The 18,519-nt window shown below is 44.7% G+C and overlaps 1 protein-coding gene across 5 annotated transcripts in view; it reads right to left on the reverse strand.

Moving 5' to 3' along the window:
• ARHGEF3 (Rho guanine nucleotide exchange factor 3) overlaps positions 1-18,519 on the reverse strand; it is a 679,117-nt gene that overhangs the window by 91,271 nt on the left and 569,327 nt on the right. The window contains exon 1 of one of the 5 annotated variants that reach the window (XM_068253702.1): positions 14,238-14,655. The exons of the other annotated variants lie outside the window; for them this stretch is intronic. Coding sequence (XP_068109803.1) covers positions 14,238-14,327 — 90 coding nt within the window. The 5' untranslated portion in view covers positions 14,328-14,655. Of the gene's footprint in view, positions 1-14,237; positions 14,656-18,519 lie in introns of those variants that run through there. 5 annotated transcript variants of the gene reach the window in all.

Here is an 18,519-nt window from a genome sequence, read left to right on the forward strand (position 1 = left end):
GGATACAAAGAAAATCCAGGTTGTTAAAGGAAAGTTCCAGAAGCGAAAAAAAAGAAAAAACAGGGTAGTAGAGAGTCTCTTCATGGCAAACGGCCTGCCCGAAAACTTTATGCCATCTCATCTAGCGCTACAGCATTGCTTTGCAAACTTTTAAACAGTTATTACCTTGGTAGCGAAGTCCATGGCTTCTGAGGGTGTCTCAAAGAAAAGCGTCTTACCCTCATGTACGACTCTCAGGCGGGCAGGATAGGACATGGAATAGGGCACATGTTTGGCCCGCAGCTTTTTCTTTACCTCAATGAAGGTGGCTCTCCTCTTTTGTAGGGCCAGCGAAAAATCCGGAAAGACCTGTAAATTAACGTTCTCAAAGGGGAGTGCACCCTTCTGACGGGCCATTCTCAGGATCGCGTCCCGGTCTCTAAAGTTCAGAAGGCGAGCTATAAATGGACGGGCGGGCGCTCCAGGTTTTGGGGCCCGGCCCGGGATCCGATGTGCTCTTTCCACCACAAAAGCTGATGATAAGCCCTCTGACCCGAACGTGGATCTGACCCATCGCTCCATAAAGACCTCCGGAGCATCTCCCTCCGCACGCTCCGGCAGGCCCACTATACGAACGTTGTTGCGTCGGAGTCGATTCTCCATGTCGTCAATCTTCTCCTTAGTAGCCGTATCAGAGGTCTGTAGGTCTTTGATCTGTTTGGGGATCGGTGCTGTCAATTCCTCCAAGGCAGAAACTCTCTTTTCCACTTCGGAAGTGCGTTCTCGGAGCTTACCGAGGTCTTGACGCAGGAGGCCTACTTCCGCCTTCATCTCCTCTATCTTAGTGGTGAGGCACGTTTTCGATTCCGTAATGGCTGAGAGAAGATTCTCATAGATCATGGTTAGAGATAGTTCTCCGGTATCTTCAGATGCCGGAATCAGAATAGGCGGTTCGCTATCGCTATTAGATGCCTCTGCTTCTTCCTCTGCGGCCTGCATGGATTCCCCGTGGTATTGCGCTAATTTCTCAGCGGCTGCCTTGGCGGAGTTCACCTTTGTGGACATGGTTATGATCCCCAGGAGTTCAGCAGTACCCCGAGACCCAGATTCAGCAAGTAAGTTCGCTGTAAAGCAGGATATTAGCCTCGGATTTTAGGAGTGAGACGGAGCTCACTTAAATTGCGTCCTCCCGCATCGCGCGCTAACTCCGCCCCCAATTGTGTTTTTATTGTGTGATGTAGCTGCAGGTACATGAAGTGAAACTTCCCAGACAGAGAGAAACGTGATTGCAGTTCAGCAAAGGGTATTAACCTAGAACTGAGTGTGATTTGCCCTAGATAGGTAATTCCTTTATGTGACCATAAGGAAGTGTTTTGGAGCTTAGCAAGTTCTGGTAATTTAGAATTGTGGCTCTCTTGACTTTAACATATCCTATATAACAAACAGATGATCCTTGACAGACATTAAGCCACATATTATACTCACTTTTATACAGGAATAAAGTGGCTATGACTAAAAAATAACCTTAAGGAACAAAAGTGCAGAGATGCCAAACAAATCATTATAGAGAAGTCAGGATAAGCCGCAGTGATGATGGAGGTGTTCTGTTGCACAACACTTGCCACAGCAGTATGTTCCAAAAGCACTGCAGAGAGTATTTATCACTCAGTAATTGCTCTATTAATAGCTCAGCGAGTAAGAGAAATGGCCAAAACTGACCTTCCTCTACTACTCTGTACAGCATGTTGAGTGACATGTCCTATGTGAAGAGAAAATGCTTGATCAACTCTTCTACATCTGAGTGGAACATCACATGAAAGAAGGAGACCTTGAAAAAACAAGACAGCCCATCTCTCACCCTCCTCACTGTAAATCTTGTTGCTTGCCCATGTCAAACTTATTTAGGAACAGTCATTAGAAAAAGGCTATAGATGCAAACACAGATCTGTAATCACCAGACCTTAACATGGACTTGCTGACCACACATCTACACGCACCTAGAACAAGATTTGTGCCATTTTAAACCCTAAATGTAATTGAATTTTGTGCGATTTAGCCACCCGGTCGTTTTTTCGGCACGATTTTACACTCGATTTCACGCTCGATATGGAGCAATATCGGACATGACGGATTTTATCTATCTGATCCATCTATCGCACGAAAAAACGTAATGTGTGTACCCAGCTTTAAACTTTTAGCCATTGACCCTGAACAAGCATGCAGATCAGGTGTTTCTGACAAAAATCTGACCCGATTATCTGCATGCTAGTTACAGGTGTGTTACAGGTGTAGCAGGACTACAAGGCAACTGGTATTGTTTAAAAGGAAATAAACATGGCAGTCCCCATATCCCCATATCCCTTCCTGCATGCCCCTAATTTGCCTTTTTTTTATCCCAGCTAATACAGAAGATCGACAACAAAGCGCTATACAGTCTCCCTAATTTTAAATGCTGAAAAAGGAGTGTATCTGCCCCGTAGGTAATTTCCTGGTATGCATGCTGTGAGCTGGAGCTGCATAAATCCTTTGTCCTCTACATCCCTGACAGTATGCACAAGCATGAACAGGTTGCATCAGCTCTCAATACAGCACATGTGACCAACAGACCACAGAACAAATCACCTTATCTCATCCAGCACCTCCCTCTGCTAATGAGAGATAAACTCTTTGTGGCCATCATTGCAGGTACAACTCAGCAGAGTCTCATCATCTCCCTGTCCAGTTACTCCCCACCCAGCATGCAATAAAGCATTTAACATTTCCCACACTCTTCTCAGTATAATGGACCAGACAATCTTGGCTGGTTAATCTTACCACTTTCATGTAGTATGAAAGCTTATCAGGACAATACTATTTTCAATCTGTTGGCCCCAGATTTGGTCAATCTAAACAACCAAGATTGTATGGTGTGTGCAGGGCTGTGGAATCTGTAAAAATACCTCCAACTCCTCCGTTTATGAAACCACCGACTCCAATTCTGACTAAAAAGCCCTGGGTGTGTGGTAAGCCTAAACTAATCAATTAATCAGGGATATTGATATAGTGAAAACACAGGAAACCAAAAAGATGCAAAAAATACTTTTTCTTTTAATATTCCAAAAAAGTGCAGAATTGTGTATAGAAAGAATTTCAATCACGTAGAAAAGTGCATGTCATTTGTAGAAAAAGGCCTTTACATTTTACTTCACCGACCCGCAAATATCATTTTCTCTACTATTTATTAAACACATTGGCTCATATGCACTTAACTTTTTCTCCTGAATTTCCCCCTAGTACCGTTTCACCTACTTTTGCTACTTTTTCAACGGCAAAGTGCTAAAAAGTTATTTTAAACAGAAGATTATAAATTACCTCCTAGGACAGTGCTGTCCAACTGGCGGCCCGCCAGGCCTCCTGCTGTGGCCCCCCTACCGCCTGCTCTATGCTGTGGCAGCGCAACTTAAAAAAAAAAAAACCTTTCCCCCATGCTGCGGCTGCAGACTCTAAATATTTACAGCCTCCCCTCTCTTTGTCCCCCGTTCTGCCGCCTCTAACACACCTCAGATCGGCGGCGGGGGCAGAAGATAGGAACCAGCCACATCAGCGCATGGCAGCCGCACGGGGGACTTTAAGTGCAGGACGTGACCGATGATGTCACTTCCTCCATTCAAATTCACCGCGCGGCTGCCATGCGCCGGTCTGACTGGCTCCGATCTCCTGCCTGCCGCTGCCGATCTGAGCTGAGGTGAGTCAAATTCCACACAACAGCAGCATGCTCTGAGCCTGTCTTCTGCAGCCAGCGCGAGTCCTCAGTCTTCAGCCCCGTCCTCTGCCGCCTCCTGGTTCACGCTCTGAGCCCATCTTCTGTAGTCAGCGCGTTCTCCATCTGCAGCCGGTGCAGTGTAACGTGATCAAACACTGCACCAGCTCACTTCAAGCCCTGTCCTCTGCCGCTTGCTGTCATACGTGACCTCGTGGCTACTTTCAAATTCAGTGCCAATCTGAGTGCATTTTGTGGGCAGAACTGAGACCAATCTGAGTGCATTTTGTGGGCAGAACTGAAGCCAATCTGAGTGCATTTTGTGGGCAGAACTGAGGCCAATCTGAGTGCATTTTTGTGGGCAGAACTGAGGCCAATCTGAGTGCATTTTGTGGGCAGAACGGCGGCCAATCTGAGTGTGTTTTGTGGGCACAACTGAGGCCAATCTAAGTGCATTTTGTGGGCAGAACTGCGGCCAATCTTTGTGTATTTTGTGGGTCAAGCTGCAGCCAATCTTTGTGTATTTTGTGGGTAAATCTGCAGCCAATCTTTGTGTATTTTGTGGGTAAATCTGCAGCCAATCTTTGTGTATTTTGTGGGTAAATCTGCAGCCAATCTTTGTGTATTTTGTGGGTAAATCTGCAGCCAATCTGAATGTATTTTGTGGGTAAATCTGCAGCCAATCTGAATGTATTTTGTGGGTAAATCTGCAGCCAATCTTTGTGTATTTTGTAGGTAAAGCTGCAGCCAATCTGAATGTATTTTGTGGGTAAATCTGCAGCCAATCTTTGTGTATTTTGTGGGTAAATCTGCAGCCAATTTTTGTGTATTTTGTGGGTAAATCTGCAGCCAATCTTTGTGTATTTTGTGGGTAAAGCTGCAGCCAATCTAAATGCATTCTGTGGGTAAATCTGCAGCTAATCTGAATGTATTATGTGGGCAAATCTGCAGCCAATCTGATTGCAGTTTGTGGGCAAATCTGCGGCCAATCTGAGTGCATTTTGTGGAGAATCTGCAGCCAATCTGGTTGTACTTTGTGGGGATTCTGCTATCACTCTAATTGCATTATGTGGGGAAATCTGCTGTATCCCCCCCCCCCCCCCCCCACGGCCCTCCACCATGTGGTCTACACACTTTCCAACATCGTTCTTATGCACTGATTGTAGCGTATTCTTATGTCCCAGTTTGGCAAGTGATCCATGAGATAATGTTTCTGAGAATGACTTTCTAATGTGCAGAAGAGCATGTTTCTACATGGGATATCCCTGCCCCTGACCGCAGTCTTCTTTGATACACTCTACAAGTGGGACCTGGAATGCTGACTTCTTGGCTGTAAATGTCTCTTCAAAGACTGAGGAAACCTGTTGATCCCAGAGAGATTCTGGCAACTGCTACATGTCTGGAGGTGCCTGAGAAAACAAAGGTCATTCTTTTTCAAGCTCTGCTTATCTGGGAGAACCCTCCCTCCCCTTCAGGAACACCACATTTAATCTACTGAAAAAGCCAAATTCATAACAACCCATTGTTCACAGCACAATATGCTTGGGATTCGAGCCTAGTAGCAATATATAAACTAAGCAGCAAGAACCAAACAAGTGTGACGTGGATAATACTGAAAGCAGAACTCACAAAAAAGTTGGGGAGGCAAATTCAGCCACTTAAAGAGAACCTGAGGTGGGTTTGAAGAATATTATCTGCATACAGAGGCTGGATCTGCCTATACAGCCCAGCCTCTTTTGCTATCCCAAACCCCCCCTAAGGTCCCCCTGCACTCTGCAATCCCTCATAAATCACAGCAACGCTGCTGACAAACAGCTTGTCAGAGCTGGCTGTGTTTATCTCTATAGTGTCAGTCTGCTGCTCTCCCCGCCTCCTGCAGAACTCCAGTCCCCGCCTGCATCCCTTCCCTCCCTGCTGATTGGAGGGAAGGGACGGGGGCAGGGACCGGAGCTATGCAGGAGGCGGGGGAGCAGCTGAGACTGACACTACAGATGTAAACACAGCCTCACAGCACGGCTGTGATTTATGAGGGATTTCAGAGTGCAGGGGGACTTTAGTGGGGTTTGGGATAGCAACAGAGGCTGGGCTGTATAGGCAGATCCAGCCTCTGTATGCAGATAACATTCTTTAAACACACCTCGGGTTCTCTTTAAGACCTAAATAAGCAATTATATAGGGTACATATCCAAAGGAAAACAAACTAATATATACCTGGCAAGAACTGAATACAGATAAAATGGCTGCAAATCCTACACAGATATAATCCTTCTAAATATAGTGAGAGCATCTGGGTTAAAGGTAAATTATCAAAATATTCTGACTGTACATTGCCAAATCTTATTTAAAGGTGTGATCTCACAAGTTCACAACCTTACCCAAATGTAACCAGATGCAGGAGTTTGGGAATCTACATGAGAGATTTGTCCAAAGTTAGTAAACCTCTGCCTACTACCTGCTTGCTTTTTCAAGTAAATAAATAATCCCAAAATGTCCAGTGGAGTGGAAAATTTACGCATTGAACCAGTAACGCGTAAAAATGTATGTGTTAATGTTCCTGCACTAGCGGGAATGTGTAAAAACGTACGCAATGCAGCCCACCGACTTCCGAGGTCGGCATGCTGCCAGTGGGGGACTGGAGCAGCAGTGAGTGACTAGGAGGGCACAGGATGGCTGCATGGGGCTGGGAGAAGCCCCAGGTAAGTGAAACTCATTTTTTTATTTTGCTTTAACCTTCCCTTTAAGAGAGTTGGCTTTTCAGGCCATGTTGCAGCTCAGGCAAAGGGGTATGTTGTACTGAATAAAAAAAGCATTGTCAGCAGCAACCATCTCACTTCAGGTTTCAACCTGTAAGAGCAAAAACAGCTAAGATCTGTTTGGTTACCTCCACTGTATACTTCTTGTTGCTAACTAGACTAGCAAAAATTTTTTTTTTGCTTGTTCCACCACTGTTTTCCTGTCAACACTGTATGCTGCAAAACATAACATTCCAAACATATAAGAAGTATCAAAAAGGTAAAACAAAGCATGACTCAATATTCTGATACTGGTGCAATAAAATAACTGAATTACTGGAGGATAAAAGTGCCATATACAGAGCTGAGGTTGCACTTTCTATGAACGCATGGATCTTATAGCGCACTACTGCAGTTTAGTGTAACACTCTGACCTCATAAAACATGTCAAGTGCCATCTAACTGAATTATGTGTGTTTATCCTGCGTTTCTTTACACAGCCCAAACCCGTACTGCAATGTAAACTTGCTCTAAGTCACAGAGGTAGGGACATCACACTATAAGCCTGTCTGATGACATTCTCTGTAAAGTGCTTTGGAATAAGTCCAGTGAAGCTTAGTAAAGTTGTTAGTGATGGTGTTAGAATTAATTACAGCATAGAACAATTATCACGCAGGTAGCCATACATCTAGCGATGATGGGCAGATTTGACCAAGAGACAAACGTCTCTCTGATCGAATCCGATTAGAGATATATCTGTTGGCTGCCCATACATCGCAGCCCAATTCCCAATCGCTTTCAGCATGAATTCGCCGCAGTCCTCCTAGACGAGTCCGCTGCATCCCCCTAGTGTATAAATGTACCACCATGTGTGCATTACCTGTCCAGTGTTGCGGTGCCCATCCGTCTTCTGAATCCGTCACTCTTCCATCAGCAGTCTACATGTCGTGCTATGTGCCAGTGGCATGTATACTGATAATGGAAGAGCGGCAGATTCGGAAGACGGATGGGCACTGCGACACAGGACAGGTAATGTATAAATGCACACATGTGAGGTACACATGGGAGGACATCGCCGGGTGTTTCTTCACGTTTGTTGCTTTTCCTGATAATGCTTGCAATTACCGCTGTGCACCCAATCGACCACCACGGCCCGACATCTTGCAACATGTCCGAGCGATACATGCGACCAAGTTCAGCCCAAAATTGGTTGCATCGTTGATCGGGCATGCACTTGGTGGCACCAATTTTCATCAGATTCGATAACAATTATCAAATCAGATGGTCGATCAACAAGAGGTGTATGGCCACTTTAAAACAGCTCACTTTAACCACCCATTCAGTTTCCCTATAGTGATCTGCAAGATCTACAGAATCTCACAAAAGTGAGTACACCTCTCTTATTTGTTATCTTTTCATAGGATGCACTGAAGATATAACACTTTGATACAATATAAAGTAGTCAGTGTACAGTTTGCATAACAATGGACATTTGCTGTTCCACCAAAATAACTCAAAACACAGCTATAAGGCTCAGTTCACATATAAAAAGGTTTCCAGTCAGTTCCCGACAGTTGGCATTAGTTTTGCATGTGTTTCTATGGCTTTGTTTACACATAAATCCAGGGCTGTGGAGTCGAAGTCAAACTAATGGCATGTGTTACTGGAACCATGTCCAGTGGTCTGATGAGACCAAGACAAGTGTATCTTGCCTACAGTCACACATGGTGGTGGGAGTGTCATGGTTAGGGGGCTACATGAGTGCAGTCGCTACAGCTACAGTTTTTTGATGAAACCATGAATGCCAACATACTGAAGCAGAGTGTGATTCCCTCCATTCTGAAACTGGGCTATAGGGCAGTATTCCAACATGATAATGACCCCAAACACACCTCCAAGGTGACCACTACCTTGCTAAAGGTGCTGGACTGGCAAAGCATGTTTCCAGACCTAAACCCTATTGAGCATCTGGTGGGACATCCTCAAATGGAAGATGTAGGAGCACAAGGTCTCTAACATACTTCAGCTTTGTTATGGAGGAGTGGAAGAGGATTCCAGTGGCAACCAGAGTGGCTCTAGTGAACTTCATGCCCTAGAGAGTTAAGACAGTGCTGGGAAATAATTGCGGGCACACAAAATATTGACACTTCCAGCACAATTTTGACATTCTTCTCTCACGGGTGTTCTCACTTTTGCTGCTAGTAGTTTATACATTATTGGCTGTGTGTTGAGTTATATTCACAGGTCAGAAATTTTATACTGTTACACAAGCTGTAGACTGACTATTTTACATTGTATCAAAGTGTCATATCTTCAGTGTTGTCCTATGATAAAATATAATAAAATATTTTCAAAAATGTGAGAGGTGTACTCACTTTTGTGAGATACTGTAAATTCAGCTTGTTTAAGGGCTCAACATGTCTGTAATGCAGGGGCCCCCAAACTTTTTCGGTCAAGGGCCGGGTTAACATACTTCAGACTGCTGGGGGGCTGGAGTATACATAACATGATGTAGAAAACATTACATTGAACCTAGGCAGGGTAAACTATTACCTGTTAACATCTGCAGCCCTTATGTCCCCGTTTTAACCAAAGCAGATAGTATGCCCCCAATACAGCATGTGCAGATATTATGCCCCCAATACAGCATGTGGAGATAGTATGCCCCCAACACAGCATGTGCAAACAGTATACTCCCAACATAGCATTTGCAGATAGTATGCCCCCAACACAGCAAGTTCAGATAGTATAACCCCCAACACAGCATTTGCAGATAGTATGCCCTCAACACAGCATGTGCAGACAGTATGCCCCCCAACACAGCATGTGCAGACAGTATGCCCCCCAACACAGCATGTGCAGACAGTATGCCCCCCAACACAGCATGTGCAGACAGTATGCCCCCCAACACAGCATGTGCAGATAGTATGCCCCCACACAGCATTTGCAGATAGTATGCCCCCCAACACAGCATGTGCAGATAGTATGCCCCCCAACACAGCATGTGCAGATAGTATAACCCACAACACAGCATGTGCAGAAAAGTATGCCCCCCAATACAGCATGTGCAGACAGTATGCCCCCAACACAGCATTCGCAGATAGTATGCCCCCCAACACAGCATGTGCATATATTATATCCCCTAACACCGAAAGAACAGATAGTATGCCCCCAAAACAGCATGTGCAGAAATTTTATACTGTTACACAAGCTGTAGACTGACTATTTTACATTGTATCAAAGTGTCATATCTTCAGTGTTGTCCTATGATAAAATATAATAAAATATTTTCAAAAATGTGAGAGGTGTACTCACTTTTGTGAGATACTGTAAATTCAGCTTGTTTAAGGGCTCAACATGTCTGTAATGCAGGGGCCCCCAAACTTTTTCGGTCAAGGGCCGGGTTAACATACTTCAGACTGCTGGGGGGCTGGAGTATACATAACATGATGTAGAAAACATTACATTGAACCTAGGCAGGGGAAACTATTACCTGTTAACATCTGCAGCCCTTATGTCCCCGTTTTAACCAAAGCAGATAGTATGCCCCCAATACAGCATGTGCAGATATTATGCCCCCAATACAGCATGTGGAGATAGTATGCCCCCAACACAGCATGTGCAAACAGTATACTCCCAACATAGCATTTGCAGATAGTATGCCCCCAACACAGCAAGTTCAGATAGTATAACCCCCAACACAGCATTTGCAGATAGTATGCCCTCAACACAGCATGTGCAGACAGTATGCCCCCCAACACAGCATGTGCAGACAGTATGCCCCCCAACACAGCATGTGCAGACAGTATGCCCCCCAACACAGCATGTGCAGATAGTATGCCCCCACACAGCATTTGCAGATAGTATGTGTAATGATCGCTGCTGCAGCAGCTATTACTGGAAGTAGTAGTGCTGCAGCTCAGGCAGTTCTGATCTATTTCCATGCAAGCTGCATAGCTTTGTCTGTCTTTCCCTGCTGTCAGCTTGTGACTGATTATCATTCACCTGTGTGGGAATCTGCATGCCTGCTCCCATTGGATGACCTCAGTATAAAGATCTGCTTCCTGCAGGGTTTCCTTGGGTTTTCATAGCTTCAGTGTAAGCCAGTCTTGCTGTCGCTTTAGCCCCCGATCGTGTTTCTTGTTATAAAGATACTTTGCTGGTCTTTGCATCATATATTGGTTCATTGCCAATATATATGCATACCAGCACGTTTATTATTTTCCTTGTATTTGTGTTACGTTAATACATCAGTGTCGCTGATGTATACGTACACGAACTGTTTATATCCTGTGTGCAGTTAGTCAGCTTTCCAGCACGTTTTGGTAGGTTGCGCGTACCGTGACCACCCGTGCTGAGGTAGTTACCCTGCTCCTGGTTCTGTTTGTGGATTGCGTTCATCTCTGCGTAGAGATAACGAGTCCTGTTCCCTGTGTTACTCCATTCCTAGTCAGCGTTCCTGCTTATGTCATATATCGGTTCATTGCCGATATATACATATGTTAGTCAGACGTTACAAATAGTTTCATTGATAGCTGTAATTGTAATACGCTAGGAAATCATACTTATTGTATATTTATCTGTGTTACGTTCATCTATCTTAATCCTGCTATTTTCTGACTATCCTGTCCTGTCTTTGTGAGGCACGCCATCGCCGCATCGCATTGGCTGCCTCATTCCAGTCTGTCTGGTTTTGGACGCTTGCTGTCGCTAAGTAGCCGCTAGCTAGCAAGCGTTCATTCTGTCTACCTGTCCTGATCTCCTCAGTTCTGGTTTATGCGCTCAGCGCTACTTTGCGCTGAGACGTTATAACGAAAGCATTGTTTGTGGCTGTCAGATCTGCACCGGCTCTGTGCGCCACAATCTCCTATTGGAGTCAGTCCTCCCCTCCACTATACTAGGGATAGCCTGTTTCCTGGTGCTAGTGTGTGTACCTCCTCCACGCCAGCTCATGCGTTGCATGCTGACTGTGGAGAATACACCACCAAGCGTTACAGTATGCCCCCCAACACAGCATGTGCAGATAGTATGCCCCCCAACACAGCATGTGCAGATAGTATAACCCACAACACAGCATGTGCAGAAAAGTATGCCCCCCAATACAGCATGTGCAGACAGTATGCCCCCAACACAGCATTCGCAGATAGTATGCCCCCCAACACAGCATGTGCATATATTATATCCCCTAACACCGAAAGAACAGATAGTATGCCCCCAAAACAGCATGTGCAGATATTATGTCCCCCAACACAGCATGTGCAGATACTATGCCACCAAAACGTTATCCCCTCCACCTGTTAACCACTTTTCTCAGCAGCCTGAAAAACAGTCCCCCACACACAAAGCAATCAATATTCAAAATACATATTTTAAAAGCTGCCCCCCCACAAACGACCCCCTTTCCCCAATAATCGCATGAACTGCAAATTATCCACCCCTACACAAACACACACACACACGCGCACACATAGAGGAGTACTCCCAGCAGCAGCTATTCATTCACGGGAAACCTGCCTTTCAATAGGACAGCAGTGTCACCTGATGTGGAATTGGATTGGAAGCCAGCGAACGCCTGCTTGCTGGCTTCCCTGTGGATGGGTGGAACCAGCACTGCTATTCTATTAACGGGCTACTGATATTTAGAGACGAAGTGGACCGTATCTATAAGTAATATGTTCTGTGCGTGGGGGGGGGGGGGGGGGGGGGGCAGTAAAAAAGTCTCAGGGGGCCACATTCGGCCCGCGGGCCTTAGTTTGAGGACCACTGCTGCAATGAAACAAGTGTTTACTGCCAAATCTTATCTGACATTGGCCTCAATTCACTAAGATCATGCTGGAGATAATAAGGCAAGAGATAACTTGCCATCACACAGTGAGAGGGTTATCTTATCTCTTCGTTCCTTAAGTTACCTCTTCTGTAGTTAAATTACCTCCTCTGTAGGTAATTCTGTACCTCTTCTGTAGTTATTTTCACACGCAATTATTTAACTGCCTGTCTAGAATTCTGGAGTAATTTTAAGGATTGAAGAGATAACTTAAAGACAGAAGAGTTAACTTTAGGTTTGCCTGAGGTAAAACGTTTCCTGAATACTACATGCCTTATCACCATGGTGATAACTATAGAAACGTTATTAAAGACAGGAGATAAACTTAGTGAATTGAGGTCATTGACAAGAAGTTAAAACCTAATTGTATTGCAAGCTTAAAACTTTGAAATATGGCATAGACATCAGACAGTGCTTGAGCATGCAGACAAGAATATATCTGCAAATTACTCTATTATACCAACAGAGGGGTTTGACTTTTGCAAAATTTAAAAGAAATCTGCCTGACCACAATTTTGTCAATGTCTATGGGAAGCACTAGCAAAGCTGATGAAATATAAATGATTTTGTTTAGTCATTGCTTCCTAGAGTAACAATATGTAAGACTAAAATTCTACAGGCCTCCTGTTCTGTGTTATAACATGAAAAAGTCATAATAGTCGTAGTCTTTTGTAAATGCTCAAATATGGAGAATCCTAAAATAAGAACTCAGTGGAGCGTTAATCTACAAACACACAGGATGAAACATGTTCTGTGTACCTGTTTCAAAAGCATGTCTTAAAAATCCTTGAGTCTGCAAGCAATGTGTACATTGCCTCTGGACTCTAGGCAAACCTAAAAGACACAACATACGTTATTCACACATAAACAAAGTTTAATAGTGAATATCGTAGATGTTATTGTCATAAAACATCTAGTGACTAGACGCTTTATAACACAAGATTTCAAAAGTCAACATGCAGTGTAAACATTTGCCTCTGTGCAAACATAAGATACAACATATCCTTGTATAAACAAGGGTTCCTATTCAACCTCATCTGGCCACTTCACTGTGAGATGTGTCATATACACAAGGTCCTACAATGAACATTGGCATTGCTACGGTATATATTCTATTACATAGCTAATTATCTGATTTTCTGGTTGATCTCCAGAATATTAAACATAAGCCCTTTAAAATCAAAGCTTGATGAACATTTTTTTGGATGATAGCTATATAAAGTCTTGTAAAGCAATACACTTTTTTTTGCAAGACTTCAGCTATATGTTGTCACATAGCAAAACATGGATTATGCTCCTTACAAAAACATATGAAGCAGGGATTAAGAACTCAGTGCAATGATCATTTTCTGTGACATGTTTAGGGTATAGCTGCTGACAAGGGATTACAGGAGAAATGAAAATAGTTTGGCTCTAGCGAGTCTTCTTTAAAAAAAAAAAAATATTTGACAGGTAAGCTTTGTGAGATCTGCCCAGGCAGGTCTGCTTCAAAACGTTCTTGGATTGTAGTGTTACAGAAATTACCCAGGAGAACTGCTGACCAGCCAGGATACACAGCTAATGCCAACTGCCATCCTAGCTAAAACACCACACTTGTTTTCTCTACTGTTTACATTTTAGAAGAAAAGGCACAAGTAGCTAAACACCTGAAATGCAATAGTGGTAGACGTCAATGAAAATAAAAAAGTATAATTAAAGTGACACTAAGGGGCATACATGACCATATCAAAATAAATAATGTAACAAAATCAAGTTACTCTCACAATTGTAAGAAAGTCTGCAGAAGTCACTGAAGACTTGCAGCTGAGATTGTAGACAGTGGGTTGAATGTTAGTTTTGGAGAATAATCCAGACTCTATAAACATAGTCCAATATCTTCCATCCATTCCCATTCTGCACACTTGGCAAGATTAGTAAAAAAAAAGTAATCCAGGCAGCATCCTGGCCAACTACATGAGCTTACCTCGCTGGCTTTAGCTGTGGCAGTCTTCACTTCTAAAGTCAAATTAACCCTCTTGACAGTAAGGTAAAACGGGTAATCCTTCGCCACCATCGTGGCTTCGGGGATAGTCGTTTCGGAGGTCACAGTGGATTCTGATGGGAGATCTGACAAGCGAAAGCTCAGCCTCACCTCCAGAGTGCTGACGGAGGGGTCCGGCGATTTTCCAATAGCCAGTTGTGGTCTCTCGGTGAGCGCATCACACAGGCTGACTGCAATGGCTTGAATAAGGCAAAGGGGAGGGATGCACACACAGCAAGGCTTATGGTGTCAGCAATCGAAACACTACACCAGCACCACACTCATCATAGAGAAATCCCTCCTCCGCTCCGGAGAGGGGGAGGAAGTGCCTGAACACACATCACTGGAGACCATCAGATTACCAGAAGAACCTGCAGCGCTAGCTTCTAGCTAAAAACACACACTAAGCTCACTGCTTGTTTTCTTGCAGGATTTTTTTTTTACCGCAGACACCCACAGACTGATTGAACAAGGGATAATAATAAGACCTCCCATTCTCCTTATATGTATGTATGGGATGGGTGCTCAGACTAAATCTCTGTAAACCCAAATGACAGGTTCAATAACAACTTGTTTGCTACATAGGGGCTCATTTTCACTAGAGCAAGATTCTTTAGGGGTTTTTTTTGTTGCAAATTTGGATTTCAACTGATACCAATGTACCATTTCCATTAAAGTGAACCTGTGACTAAAAGGAAAGAAAGTCGCATATCTCAGTAGAGGGAAGGCTCCAGAGGCTATCCCACATCTGATCCAGACCACCAATCCAGTGGTGGAACCTTCTGGAAGTTTGCACCTGTGCTGCCACCTGTGCCTCACTGAAAAAGCAGAGCCCAAACCGCTCCATACTGCTGCCAGGCGTTCAGCAGTGTGGCCATGCTCATTCACAGATGGGAGTGTGGCTGCATACTGTCTTCTACAAGTACTTGTCAAAGAGCGTCAGGGGGTCCCAGTCCTGGAACGGCAAGGTGGAAGGGGATGGGGGAAGCCTCTGGATTAGCGGCTCCCCTCTACTAAGGTAAGTATCTAAATAGGGCACTTTTTCCCTTCAGATGCACTTTAAATCTGAATATTTGAACATGGAAAAAAATTTGACATAACAAAGAATTAGATTATTTTAGACCTCATTTCCATTTGTGCCGGTATATCTCCAAGCAAGAACGTCTCTAGCCATTTTGTCACTCCAGGCGAGAAAACCTGTGGCGCCCCCCCTCCCCCCGTGTGGTGCCCCCTGATGAAAATAATCGTAACGCAGCAATGTTTCACCATGAGATAAAAGTAATGCGGCAATCTTTCACCATAAAATAATCATAACACAGCAATGATTCACTTAAAATAATCATAATGCGGCAATCTTTCATCAGAAAATAACCATAACGCAGCAATAATTCACCATAAAATAATCATAACTCAGCAATGATTCACCATAAAATAATTATAACGCAGCAATGATTCACCATAAAATAATTATAACGCAGCAATGATTCACCATAAAATAATTATAACGCAGCAATGATTCACCATAAATTAATCGTAATGTGGGCAGCATTCACCAGAAAATAATCGTAATGCAGCAGCGTTCACCAGAAAATAATCGTAATGTGGCCAGCATTCACCAGGAAATAATCGTAATGTGTCCAACGTTCACCAGAAAATAATCATAATGTGGCCAGCGTTCCCCAGGAAATAATCATAATGTGGCCAGCGTTCCCCAGGAAATAATCATAATGTGGCCAGCGTTCCCCAGGAAATAATCATAATGTGGCCAGTGTTCCCCAGGAAATAATCATAATGTGGCCAGCGTTCCCCAGGAAATAATCATAATGTGGCTAGCGTTCAACAGGAAATAATCATAATGCAGCAGCGTTCACCAGAAAATAATCGTAATGTGGCCAGCGTTCCCCAGGAAATAATCGTAATGTGGCCAGCATTCCCCAGGAAATAATCGTAACGTGGCAAGCGTACCCCAGGAAATAATCATAACGTGGCCAGCGTTCCCCAGGAAATAATCATAATGTGGCCAGTGTTCCCCAGGAAATAATCATAATGTGGCCAGTGTTCCCCAGGAAATAATCGTAATGTAGCCAGCGTTCCCCAGGAAATAATCGTAATGTGGCCAGCATTCACCAGAAAATAATTGTAATGTGGCCAGCGTTCACCAGGAAATAATCGTAATGTGGACAGCGTTCACCAGGAAATAACCGTAATGTGGCCAGCTATCCCCAGGAAATAATCGTAATGTGTCCAGCGTTCACCAGGAAATCATCGTAATGTGTCCAGCGTTCACCAGGAAATAATCGTAATGTGGCCAGCGTTCACCAGAAAATAATTGTAATGTGGCCAGCGTTCACTAGGAAATAATTGTAATGTGGCTAGCGTTCCCCAGGAAATAATCGTAATGTGGCCAGCGTTCCACACAGCAGCAGGCATGATGCTATATGCCTATATTATTTAGTATCCATCCCAGAGAGGAGCCACTGCCTGCCAAATGATATGGGCGAGCGGGGGTGGGGGGGGGGGGAATCAGGGCCAGCCAGGGGGGCATATAAAAAAATTATCAAGACAAGAGCAGCAGAGGGCACTCACTGTGAGGTGTCGCCTCTGCAGATAGTTTGTGTAGAGAGCCGGCGGTAGCACTGGTCCCTGTGGTGCATCTCAGTGCCTTTAAGGCAGCACGTGTGACAAAGCAGCACATGTAACAAAACTAGCGTGCGGCGATCGCACGCTCTGCACAGAGAGAGAGAGGGAGAGGGGGCGGGGAGAGGGGGCGGACCAGTAGGCAGCGGCACCACTCATATAAACTAACGTGCGTGCTGCTCGCTCTGCAAGGAGGAGAGGAAGGGGGTGGACCAGTAGGCGGCGCTGGGCACAGGCTGAGCTGCCTGTCACAGCCGGCGCCGACCTGGCTGAAAGAAAAAAATAAATAAATAAACACACGCACAGAGCGGCGTCAGAGCGGCCACTTCCACCAACGGCGCCATAGGCAAAAAGTTACAATTGCTTAGTGACACAGACGCCCCTGTCTCCAAGACACTGGAAAACCTTGCCCCGTCCCTGTCCACCAGGTTTAATCTTTCAAGATCGATCTGTCTAAACTGAGAAGGGTAGTTTTTTTTCCTTTTAAAAAATACCAGTTGCCTGACTCTTCTGCTGATCCTGTGTCTCTAATACTTGTAGCCACAGCCCCTGAACAAGCATGCAGATCAGGTGTTCTGACTAAAGTCAGACTGGATTAGCTGCATGCTTGTTTCAGGTCTGTGATTCAGCCATTACTGCAGCCAAAGAGATCAGCAGGACAACCAGGCAACTGGTATTGTTTAAAAGGAAAACATCCATATCCTCTCAGTTTAGGTTCCCTTTACGGCTAGGGTAACAGTGGGATGTTATTGTCCTAAGTTATATAACGCACTTTACCGCACTTCAATGTTAAAGAGAACCCGAGGCAGAATATTTAAATCTAAATAGGACCCACAATAACATGCCTCTGTGTCTCTCTATTGCTGCCGCTAATCCCCCAAGGGTCTGTTGTGCCCCCCTGAAACTATCGCCAGGCTAGTGACAATCTGCTTGTCGCTAGCCGTCTGTTTAATTGAGGCTTATCAATCAGCCTCCTCCACATTGCTGCATCCATGACAGGCTCTCCCCGCCGCTCCCCGCTTCTGCTAGCTTCCTCCAATCAGAAGCCAAGCCGCGACCCAGGAGTACTTCCGTCTGGGGGGATGAAGTGCACCTGAGCGGGCAGGTGAGGTAGGGAGGGTTTCTTACCCAGGCTTCAGTCTTGTTCCCCTTCAATTGCGTCCCATGTAGCGTCATGTGATTACCACGCTTTCTCCTTCCAAGTTGAAGGAGGAAGCGTGGTAGTCTGTGGTGCAACTTGTAACTTGACCTGGGATGCAAATGAAAGAGGAAGACAGAAGCCTGGTAAGTTAACCCTCCCTCACCGCATGCTCAGGTGCACAGATGGGCAGAATGGAGTGAAAACGGATTTGATTGAGCGGAGATCAGATCCGTTTTCATGGATCTGTTTTTTAAGGTGCGTACACACATGCGACTATAGTCGTTTGTAACGATCGTTCCCCGATCTTTACCAACGACGATCGTTACAAAAAACGAACCACCGACTATTAAGGCAAACGACGAACGAGCCAAATCGCTACAAAAGAAAGTTCTGTCTCGGCGGATTTTAACCAACGACGATCGTTTGCAAAAGTAGTACATCGTTGGA

The sequence above is a fragment of the Hyperolius riggenbachi genome, chromosome 9 (genome assembly GCF_040937935.1).
Source record: "Hyperolius riggenbachi isolate aHypRig1 chromosome 9, aHypRig1.pri, whole genome shotgun sequence".
Lineage (NCBI taxonomy): Eukaryota > Metazoa > Chordata > Amphibia > Anura > Hyperoliidae > Hyperolius > Hyperolius riggenbachi.